Source organism: Seriola lalandi, unplaced genomic scaffold, assembly GCF_002814215.2.
Source record: "Seriola lalandi dorsalis isolate HSWRI2012SDOR001 ecotype SW California unplaced genomic scaffold, Sedor1 jcf7180002054421, whole genome shotgun sequence".
NCBI classification, from domain to species: Eukaryota; Metazoa; Chordata; class Actinopteri; order Carangiformes; family Carangidae; genus Seriola; species Seriola lalandi.
In genome coordinates, this window is record NW_019524974.1 from 450,590 (window position 1) to 462,284 (window position 11,695).

At 37.4% G+C, this 11,695-nt stretch overlaps 1 protein-coding gene across 1 annotated transcript; it reads left to right on the plus strand.

Annotated features, from left to right (window-relative positions):
* The first annotated feature begins 1,488 nt into the window (after positions 1-1,488).
* ier2b (immediate early response 2b) lies at positions 1,489-3,092 on the plus strand. Its single transcript, XM_023410288.2, has one exon. The coding sequence runs from the start codon at positions 1,665-1,667 to the stop codon at positions 2,223-2,225; it is 561 nt and encodes a 186-aa protein (XP_023266056.1). The 5' UTR covers positions 1,489-1,664; the 3' UTR covers positions 2,226-3,092.
* The last annotated feature ends 8,603 nt before the right edge of the window (positions 3,093-11,695 follow it).

Genomic DNA, 11,695 nt, shown 5'->3' on the forward strand with positions numbered 1-11,695 from the left:
AAAATAAGATTAGCCTTTATTGATCTGATGAAGATAAATGAGGCACTTAACATCTGTCTGAGGAAAACAGATGAAAATTGACCTTTTTTATCTAGTTTTTTTTTTTCTTCTGTTGAATGGACAGTGAGCATCAGTGTGCACATGCTCACAGTGGGCTGCAGAATTTGCCGCTTTCTTAGGCTGTCATTCTAAAGTTTTTATATTTCCAACGGTACTTAAAAGTATCATCAGGGTGCTGGAGACTGACAGCCGGCTGCCGTTTGACCTGAGCCGTGCCGCTGCCTGGTAACCTTATTTACACCGGTGACAACTCCATATATGGTGGAGAGATGACGCCATCACCTCTGTGCCCGGGCGCAGAGGGAGAAGAGGACGGCGAGGGGAAGGGGGAGGGGGGAAAGGGGAGGTGCTGCGGTTGCGCGTTCGCGTCATGGCTTTTCCGCCGTGCGCGTCCCCACGGGGCTTTACTACCGGATGGACCATATATGGAGTCTGAGAGTGCAGGAGAGTGACGTCGCGTGTGTGTGAGAGAGAGAGAAATTGAGAGAAACGAGAGAGAGGCAGAAACTCCCGACGAATCGGAGACACGTTTCCCTCTCCCACGTAAATTCTTCGAACTGCTGCCTGCGTTTTGAGCAGAATGTAAACATCGACTCTCTCTCTGCTCCCTGGACCTGACGACCAGCGCGCTTTAATACCTTCCAGTAAAACACTTCCTCAAACACCGCGCGGTAAACGTGTCAAACACTTCCTCCTGCTGCGGTGAGGGTCAGTTTTAAGACAGAAACCTGACTTTATTGTTCTGAACATTTCAAATTAAACTGGATTTCATAAAGTAAAATCTGACATTATTAATAAACATAACCACACAGTAGAGAAATTATCCTAGAAACCTTATGTCGTTTATTAATTGTTAAAAAAAAACAACTTAATTATGCGAATGTATAATCTCAACATGTAATACACTAAATACACGATCAATCTGCTGTGAAACAACTATATTTCTATTTTAAGATTAAATGTGCTACAGAAAGGCTTTGAATGCTCGATTTCTTTTTCGCGTCATGGTCCCAATACATGGAGATATTCAATGAGTGTAAGATAATATTTGACCCATTTAAGGGAGCAAGACCTCTTTCTTGCATGTTTATGAGGGTGCTAATAAAAGGAGGGTGAACACCAGGAAGAGGAATCGATTAATTATTAGAATATAACATGTCAGAATCTGGAGAATTAGTTTCATCTAATGAGCTGCAGGAGCGGAAAATAAGCTGCGGCAGGAGCAGAAATCTAAATAATAAAAGAGATCAACTGTGAGAAAAAACGGTAGACGGAACAGATGGTGTGTGTGTGTGTGTGTGTGTGTGTGTGTGTGTGTGTGAGTGTGTGAGTGTGTGTGAGTGCTAGCAGGTGTGGGCGGCGCCTGCTTGTCACTTACTGAGGAATGAAGTCCACGTTACGTCAAAGAGGAAATAAAACGCCACCCCGCTACTCTCACGCTCTCATTTCACTACAACAGCCGGCGAACAGCAGAAGTCAGAGACACAGCTGAGACACTCTAGAAACTAAAGTCCAACTCAGGACAGTTAGAGCTCGTCTACTTGTTGAGCCTTTTGGTGAAGGTGCCAAAACAACCGTGCGTAATTACGCATAAAAAACAAACAATGAGTGCCACAGCAGCAATGGAAGTGAACGCCGAAGCCAGACGGATCCTGGCAGTGTCGATAAGCAAGCTGTACGCCTCCAGGACCCAGAGAGGCGGACTGAGACTCCACCGGAGCCTCCTACTCTCCCTGGTCATGAGGTCTGCCCGGGACATCTATCACTCCTCCCGGGAGAGCGAGGCGCCCAGCGGGCCGCAGCCAACACCGGAGGAGCCGATGGACACCGGCTCCAGCAGCTCGGGGGAAGAAGCCGAGCTGCCCGAGCCCCAGCCTGAGCCCAAGCCCGCGCTGAGCCCCGCCGAGCCGCCCACAGAGGAGCCGGACAGCGCGGAGGAAGGGTGTGATAGTGAATCCACAGAGGACAAAGAGAACTTGAGTCCGGCGAGGCAGTCCAGGAAACGCCGGGGCAAGGCGTCGGCTGCGCCTGACTTCCTTCCCAGCAAGAGGGCGAGGCTGGAGCCCGGGGAGGAGCGGTATGCGGCCCCGCTGGGCAGCTGTCGCGCCGGGGTCGGGGAGTCCCTGACTGCTTTGTCTCTAAATCGGGTTATACCTGCCTTCTGAGCATATGGAGGGAGAAAATAGCCTCCAATGAGACTTTGGAGTGGAGTGATTCTTAACTCCTCGTCAACCTACAAGGGCGACTTGATCCCTTTGCGCACCAAGGAGCTGACCTACATCGGCGGTCCCGGGACAGAGGGATTACCGGGGCCATGGTGCGACCTCTCTGCTCGATGTGAGTGCGCCTGCCGGGCTGGTAAAGCCCCTACTGAGATCAACAAGCCGAGAAGGAGAAGAAACAGAACAGAGAAGCAGGCCGAGGGGAGCTACAGGCCGGAAAGTTTGAGGAAAAAACTGAAGGGGGAACTGGTTGTGTTACTTTTTGTTTCCCTGTGATTCACCTTCAGTTAAATGAGTCCAAACAAGTGACTGGTGCTGACTCAAAGTGTGTGTATGTGTGAATCAGCAGAGAGTGATCTGAGTCAGGCAGAGAAGAAGTGAAGTGGTAAAGGGTTGACCACAGAGCAACACACACACACACACACACACACACACACACACACACACACACACACACATACCTTGGACTTCAGGGAATTTCCTGCCTGTGAACGGGGATATCAGACTCTAACAGTGAAAGAGGAAGGGCAGACACACATTTACAGACACACACACACACACTCAGCTGCGGCTGTGGACTTTGATGAATCAATACTACTGCTTTGGATTGTCCTACATAGACTGTTCACATGGTGCTTTGAGAGAAAAAAGAAACAGACAGTCCACACGGTGTGATCTAAACCGTCTGTGTTTTTAAATCACTGAAATGTTCTTGTTCATGTCTGACCTGTGAAACAATGACATTACCTCAAATTCCAAGCTGCTTTTTTATTGTCGTGTAATATTTGTAATAAAACTGTTGAAATGGTACTAAGTTGTCCTGATGTTTGTTGCTGAGAAACACACACACACACACACACAAACACACACACACACACACCTTATTTCAAAATTAAAGAGGCTATTGGTCTATATTAGGCCACAGTTCAGAGGGTCAATCCTTTATAAGAGGGAGGAGGTTGGTGCAACCCAGCGCCAGTCTGGCGTCGTGCCGCTAATCTCATGCTTCCAGCAAAGACACACACACATTCAAACAAACATCTCTCTCTCTCTCTCTCTCTCTGTGTCTCACACACACACACACACACAGGTTCCAGCATTGTACCACTTCCTGTGGATTATGACAGAATTCTGAATCATATCCTTCCTTCCCAACATGACCTGACAACCATTCAGAGCGGGGATAATAAAAGAGTTACGCAACGTCTCAGCAGCGTGGGGCCAAAACACCACTGCTGAATAATGCAGAGAGCAGCAGGTAGTGTTTATGAGGCCTGAGGGCATCATTATAATCATCATCATCATCATCATTCCACTTCCTGCCAGATGACTGGAAGCTTTAACTACACCCCGAAACTCAGCTGTTCTGGTGATGTTTATCTGGTCGTTCTAGTTGCTCAGGTTTTCGTCTCTCGTGTTTACAGCTGTGATCCCTGTCATCATCATACCCATCATCACCGTTCTCCTCCTCACTTCTTTCCTGACATATTTAAAGCAGCATCTGAGTCAAGAAGAGGAAGAATGAGGGAGAAAGAAAAAAAGTCATGGATGATAAAGACCAGAGGAATTTAACCTTAAAAGGTCTAATGAAATGGTTTTCTGTAGTTTCCCAGAGATGTTGTAACACACTGACAAAGGAAAGAAACGACTGGTCAGACAGTCAGTCAGGTTGTCAACAAACCAGCAGTTTGTTTACAAGTTGCAAAAGTAATGGAATTATCCTTTAATGACATATTTCCTGTTGACAAGCTGAGCGGTGCTGAGTCTCAGATGTGACTAGTTTGAGTTGGTAACGGAGGAAGAAAAGCAGGATTGTTGTTGCCAGCATGAGGCACCATCATCATCATCATCATCATCATCATCATCCTCCTCCTCCTCATCATCATCCTCATCATCATCAGCATCATCATCCTTAAGCATGACATGTCATTCTTTACTTTGGCAGTAGCCGCTTGACAAAACGATCCCAGCTAAATGCCCATGTGGACGAGCTACAAAAGCTATTGATGAAATCATAACAGCTACTGACCTCTTCTGTAAACAGACTCATCTCCATGACAACGGAGACATCACAGGAAAAAAGCTAGGACTTGATGTCTTTGAACACCTTTTAAAGCGTTCAATCGTTTTATTCTGAAAGTCCTGTTGTGGTTATGGTTTTACATCTGTTGTTTTTTGTCTTTTATTGTGAAGAACTTGTCTTCCCTTTTATTTTAAGGGCTACGACTGGCCACTATTTTCATGATTAATTAATCTATTCATTTTCCAATTAATCAATTAATCTAGTCTAAAAAAATATCAAAACTCAAGACAATGTGTTCAAATGTTTTGTTTTGTCTGACCAAAAGGCAAAAAGGCCTCTCATTTAAGAAGTGGAACCTCGAAACGATCATCATCTTACTACTTAGCAATTTTCACTTTTTTTCTCTTCATCATCCTTTGTTCGCTTAGTCTTCTTACCTTTAAAAAGAGGCAGTAGCTGCCTGTGACCCCTCATGTCAAGAGCTGTGTTTTCTTTCTTCATTTCAAGGATCTTTTCGGGGCCTGAATAGATGAAGGTATGCTGTATTTCACAAGAAAACAAAAACAACAATTTTGTGTAACTAAATTCTATTTTTTCTTAAATTATCTGGTGACCTCTCAGACTTTTCTCGGGTTAAATTTGACCCACAGGTTGTGAACCATTGATGTGAAACACTTCATGTTTTTATGGAAGTATTTCTGTGCCATCTGAGTTTGAATATGAATTTCTAAGATTGAATTTTTTCAGTATCAAAATCAGACTTTGAATTTTAAAAACCATCAAATTTCTAGCACTGAATTTTTTTTTGCCTCTGAATTTTTTTCAATGTTGAAATAAATTCAGTCTAAAAAAATTCAACCTCAGAAAATTCAGTCTAAAAAAATTCAACATCTCAAAAAATTCAACATCTCAAAAAATTCAACCTCAAAAAATTCAACATCTCAAAAAATTCAGTCTAAAAAAATTCAACATCTCAAAAAATTCAACATCTCAAAAAATTCAGTCTCAAAAAATTCAACCTCAAAAAATTCAACCTCAAAAGAACCAGACTCAAAATCCGGGTCACCAGGGAGAAGCAATCGATCCCTGTCTCAATTAAGCCAACGTCCAGCCAATCATCTTACGGTCATCTGACACCCACCCGAGTAGGACAGACCGGTCCAGCCATGGCTACGAACGCAGGTGATGGTGCTTCGGTCAGTCTGTTTACTTTATTTGTTTTAATGAGGTGGCGTTCGTGAAAACTGCGTTAGTAACTAGCTAACTGTAAGTAGGCTATTAAACCGTGATAGTGTTAACTGGTGACAGTGTTTCCCTCAGGATTTTAGAAGACGGGGAAGATGTGTATAAGAGACAGGTGTGTTCCAGCGGTCGTTATGGAAAATAAAGCAATGATGGAAGCTGTACTGAAGTGGAGTTTGAATGAGAATCCTTAACAGTTACTACTAACGCAGTTTTCACGAACGCCACCTCATTAAAACAAATAAAGTAAACAGACTGACCGAAGCACCATCACCTGCGTTCGTGGCCATGGCTGGACCGGTCTGTCCTACTCGGGTGGGTGTCAGATGACCGTAAGATGATTGGCTGGACGTTGGCTTAATTGAGACAGGGATCGATTGCTTCTCCCTGGTGACCCGGATGTTGAGTCTGGTTCTTTTGAGGTTGAATTTTTTGAGGTTGAATTTTTTGAGACTGAATTTTTTGAGACTGAATTTTTTGAGATGTTGAATTTTTTGAGATGTTGAATTTTTTGAGATGTTGAATTTTTTTAGACTGAATTTTTTGAGATGTTGAATTTTTTGAGGTTGAATTTTTTGAGATGTTGAATTTTTTGAGATGTTGAATTTTTTTAGACTGAATTTTCTGAGGTTGAATTTTTTTAGACTGAATTTATTTCAACATTGAAAAAAATTCAGAGGCAAAAAAAAATTCAGTGCTAGAAATTTGATGGTTTTTAAAATTCAAAGTCTGATTTTGATACTGAAAAAATTCAATCTTAGAAATTCATATTCAAACTCAGATGGCACAGAAATACTTCCATATGTTTTCCCTCACTTTTGCATCTTCACTGATGTTGTTTTCATACACCGATCAGCCACAGCGTTAAAAAACACGTAACTGGTTTTAATGTTGTGTGCACATCCAAGGCTTAGCTGCTGTATTATCACACTGTGAGTGTTAATACCCACACAGCATATAAATGTAAACATAACCCCCCAGATCAGGGTTATCATATACTGACCTTGATCTGCCTCCTGCATCACTGGCTTAACATTAAATATCGTCCAGATCTGGGTCATACAGTATGCCGGGTTTACATTTTCATTTTTAAATCCTTCTTTAATAATCAGTAATGAATCAGCCATAGAGGATTTCAGGCTGTAATAGTGTTTATCAGATTGTAAAACAAAGACTTAAGTCATTCTGTGTCATTTAAAAAGTACCGTCATTAGTTCATGAACCAAGACAATGCAACTTATATATGCAAATTAGTGTAGTAAAGTTAAATATTTTGATGTAAAGGAATGGATAGGATGTCCCAATGAGGTATAGTGACCCCATCTCCCTGTGTGGTTTAACCAATGAGCAAAAAAGGGATTTTGGGTGGAGGGATGTGAGAACTGAGAGAAAACATGGTCACGAGTTGGAATAGGAAAACTGAGGTGTGCTGATTCCTCCTCAACATAGTCATAATATCTTTATTTTGACGTTTGTTTTCTGGGTGTGTCATATTAATCAGCCACATCTTTTATTGCCAAGCAGTGGAAAATATGAGCAGAGGTGGGAAAGAGAATTTTCATTGGCAGAAATCTCTCTGAGTCACCATGGAGCATGAGCAAAGGTTTACATATGGACGGTAGGCTACGTCACCAAAACAACCGATTTAGGCATGCCAGCGTTTGATTGACTGAAAGGGCCAGGGCTGTATGAAGGCTAGATACTATAATTAAACTACTATATACTATACTATTAAGTTTTTTTGACATATTTTATGCCTTACTAAACTATGATGTTTTTATGCCTTACTGCACCATGACTTTGTGATGGGGGGACAGTGTAGATTAGTGGTTAGAGCTGTTGCCTCACAATACAGAAATTGTTGCTTCAAATCCCGTGATTGGAGCCTTTCTTTATGAATCTTACATGTTCTCCCTGTACCTGCGGATTTTTTCTCTGGGTACTCTAGCTTCTGGCTTTTTATTCCTTACTATTGTACTATACGTTTTTATGATTTTTTTATGCATTTTTTTATGCCTTACGATTCGATGTGATTTTTGTGATTATTTTATGCCTTACTATACTATTACATTTATTGACCTGTTTTATGCCTTACTATACTAAGACTTTTCATGCCTTACTATACTACTATACTATACTATACTACTTTTTTATGATTTTTTAATGCATTTTTTATGCCTAAATGTACTATGATGTTTTTTTGATGTATTTTATGCCTTACTGTACGATGACGTTTTTTTGACCTTTTTTAATGCATTTTTTTTTGCCATACTATACTATAACGTTTTTATGACTTTTTTTTATGCCTAATTATACTTTGTCGTTTTTTTGACATATTTTATGCCTTACTGTACTGTGACGTTTTTTCATGTTTGTATGCCTTACTATACTATGATGCTTTTGTGTTGTTTTTATGCATTTAGGTAGCACTGTAGTTCAGTGGTTAGAGCTGTTGCCACACACTGCAAAGACTGATGGTTTAAAACCCGTTCTTGGAGCCTTTCTGTATGAAGCTTTCATATTCTCCCTGTGGGTGTTCTCTCTGGGTACTCCAGGCCAAGGATTTTTATTCCTTACTATACTACTGTAATATACGTTTCATGACGCTCTTGATGCCTTACTATACTATGACATTTTTGTGGCTTACTATACTAAGATGCTTTTTATGCCATACTATCCGATGATGTTTTTTTTCATGTTTTTTATGCCCTCCTATAATATGACACTTTAATGACGTTTTTATGAATTTTCTTATGCCATACTTTTTTTGCGTTTCTTTGACGAATTTAAACCTTACTATACAATGATGTTTTTATGCCTTACTACACCATGACTTTGTGATGGGGTCGCACTGTAGTTCAGTGGTTAGAGCTATGGCCTCAAGACTGCGAAGATTGTTGGTTGAAATCCCATCCATGGAGCCTTTCTGTATGAAGCTTGGATATTCCCCCTGTGGATGTTGTCTCTGGCTTTTTATTCCTTACTGTACTACTTTACTATACGTTTTTATGATGTTTTTCCTGCCATACTTTTTCTGCCTTACTATACTATGACGTTTTAATTACATTTTTAGACCTTATTATATTATGATGTTTTTATGATATTTCTTATGTCATACTATACCATGACCATTTTTTGACATATTATATGCCTTACTATACTATGAAGTATATTATATATTTTTTATATCTTATTATAAGATGCATTTTTATGCCTTACTATACTATGATATTTTTTTGATGTTTTTTATGTCATACTATACCTTGATGTTTATTAGACGTTTTTTGTGTCATACTATACTATGACGTTTTTTTGACATTTTTTATGCCTTACTATACTATGATATTTTGTATGACATTTTTATGCATTTTGTATGCCTTACTATACTATGACGTTTATTAGATGTATTTTATGCCTTACTATACTATGATGCTTTTTATGACATTTTTATGCATTTTGTAAGCCTAACTATACTATGACATTTATTAGATGTTTTTTTATGTCACACTACACTATGACGTTTTATTGAAATCTTTTATGCCTTACTATACTACTACACAATTTGTGACATTTTTATGAATTTTGTATGCCTTACTATACTATGATGCTTTTTATAAAATGTTTTTTATGCGTTGCTATACTATGATGGTTATTAGACGTACTTTATACCTTACTATACTATTACAATTTTTTAAAAGTTTGTTATGCCTTACTATAATATGATGCTATTTATGAAATTTTTATGGTTTTTGTATGCCTTACTATATTATTACTATATTTATTGATATATTTTATGCGTTACTATAATGTGACTTTTTAAAAAAAAAAAAATATTTTGCCTTATTATAATATGTTGTTTTTTTTTATTTTTGTCACACTATGACGTTTTTTTGTTGTATTTTATGCCTTACTATACTATGACTTTTTTTTTTTGACGTTTTTTTAAACCTTACTATACTATGATGTTTTTTGACATTTTTTATGTTATAGTATATTATGACGTTTTTTTACTTGTTTTATGTCATACTATACTATGATGTTTTTTGACGTATTTTTTTCCTACTATACTATGACTTTTTTTTTTCTTTTTAAGTTTGTTATGCCATACTATACTATGATGTTTTTTTGACTTTTTTTGTCATACTATACTAGGACGTTTTTTTGACTTTCTTTTTTGTGACCTTACTATACTATGTCGTTTTTATGACTTTACATGGCTTACTATACTGTGTCGTTTTTAGGAATTTTTGAGCCTTACTATACTATGACTTTTGATGCCTTACTATACTATGTCGTTTTTATGACTTTTTATGCCTTACTATACTAAGTCATTTTTATGACATTGGATGCCTTACAATACTCTGACTATTCATGCCTTACTATACTATGTCATTTTTATGACTTTTTATGCCTTACTATACTCTGACGTTTTTATGACTTTTTATGCCTTACTATATTATGACTTTTGATGCCTTACTATACTATGTCGTTTTTATGACTTCGCATGCCTTACTATACTATGACTTCCCATGCCTTCCTTTAATGTGTAATTTTTTATGACTTTTTATGCCTTACCATACTAAGACTTTTTATGCCTTGCTATACTATGACTTTTGATGCCTTACTATACTATGTCGTTTTTATGAATGTTTATGCCTTATTATGCTATGATGTATTTATGACTGTTTATGCTTTACTATACTATGACATGAAAAAAAGTCATAAAAATGACATAGTATAGTAAGGAATGAAAAGTCATAGTATAGTAAGGCATGAAAAGTCTTAAAAACGTCATAGTATAGTTAGGCATAAAAAGTCATAGTATAGTAAGGCATAAAAAGTCATAAAAAAGACATAGTATAGTAAGGCATAAAAAGTCATAAAAACGACATAGTATAGTTAGGCATAAAAAGTCATAGTATAGTAAGGCATAAAAAGTCATAAAAAGTCTTTAAAAAGTCATAGTGTAGTAAGGCATTAAAAATTAATAGTATAGTAAAGCATAAAAAAGCATAAAAAGTCATAGTATTGTAATTCATAAGAAGTCATAAAAACGTCATAATATAGTATGGCATAAAAAGTCATAGTGTAGTAAGGCATTAAAAATTAATAGTATAGTAAAGCATAAAAAACCATAAAAAGACACAGTTTAGTAAGGCATAAAAAGTCATAAAAACGACATAGTATAGTAAGGCAAAAAAAGTCATAAAAACGACATACTATAGTAAGGCCTAAAAAGTCTTAAAAAAGTCATAGTATAGAATGGCATAAAAAGTCATAGTATAGTAAGGCATAAAAAGTCATGAAAAGTCATGAAAAGTCACAGTATAGTAAGGCATAAAAAGTCATAGTATAGTAAGGCATAAAAAGTCATGAAAAGTCATAGTATAATAAGGCATAAAAAGTCATAATATAATAAGGCATAAAAAGTCATAAAAACGACATAGTATAATAAGGAATAAAAAGCCATAGTTTAATAAGGTATAAAAACTCATAGTATAGTAAGGCATAAAAAGTCATGAAAAGTCATAGTGTATGTAGTAAGGCATAAAAAGTCATAAAAACGACATAGTATAGTACGGCAGAAAAAAACATAAAAACGACATAGTATAGTAAGGTATAAAAAGTCTTTAAAAAGTCATAGTATAGTAAGACATAAGAAGTCATAGTATAGTAAGGTATAAAAAGTCATATAAACGACATAGTATAGTAAGGCATAAAAACTCATAAAAACGACATAGTATAGTAAGGAATGAAAAGTCATAGTATAGTAAGGCATAAAAAGACAAAAAAGGGTCATAGTAAAGTAAGGCATCAAAATTCATAGTATAGTAAGGCATAAAAAGTCATAGTACAGTAAGGCATAAAAAGTCATAAAAACATCACAGTAAGGTAAGGCATAAAAAGTCTTATAAACGACATAGTATAGTAAGGCATAAAAAGTCATAAAAACGTCATAGTATAGTAAGGCATAAAAAGTTTTAATATAGTAAGGCATAAAAAGTCATAAAAACCACATAGTATAGTAAGGAATGAAAAGTCATAGTATAGTAAGGCATGAAAAGTCTTAAAAACGTCATAGTATAGTGAGGCATAAAAAGTCATAGTTTAGTAAGGCATCAAAAGTCATAGTATTGCAAGTCATAAA

What these genes read in the sequence shown, in the direction of transcription:
- ier2b (XM_023410288.2), top strand. Translation starts at nt 1,665, where the DNA reads ATGAGTGCCACAGCAGCAATGGAAGTGAACGCCGAAGCCAGACGGATC.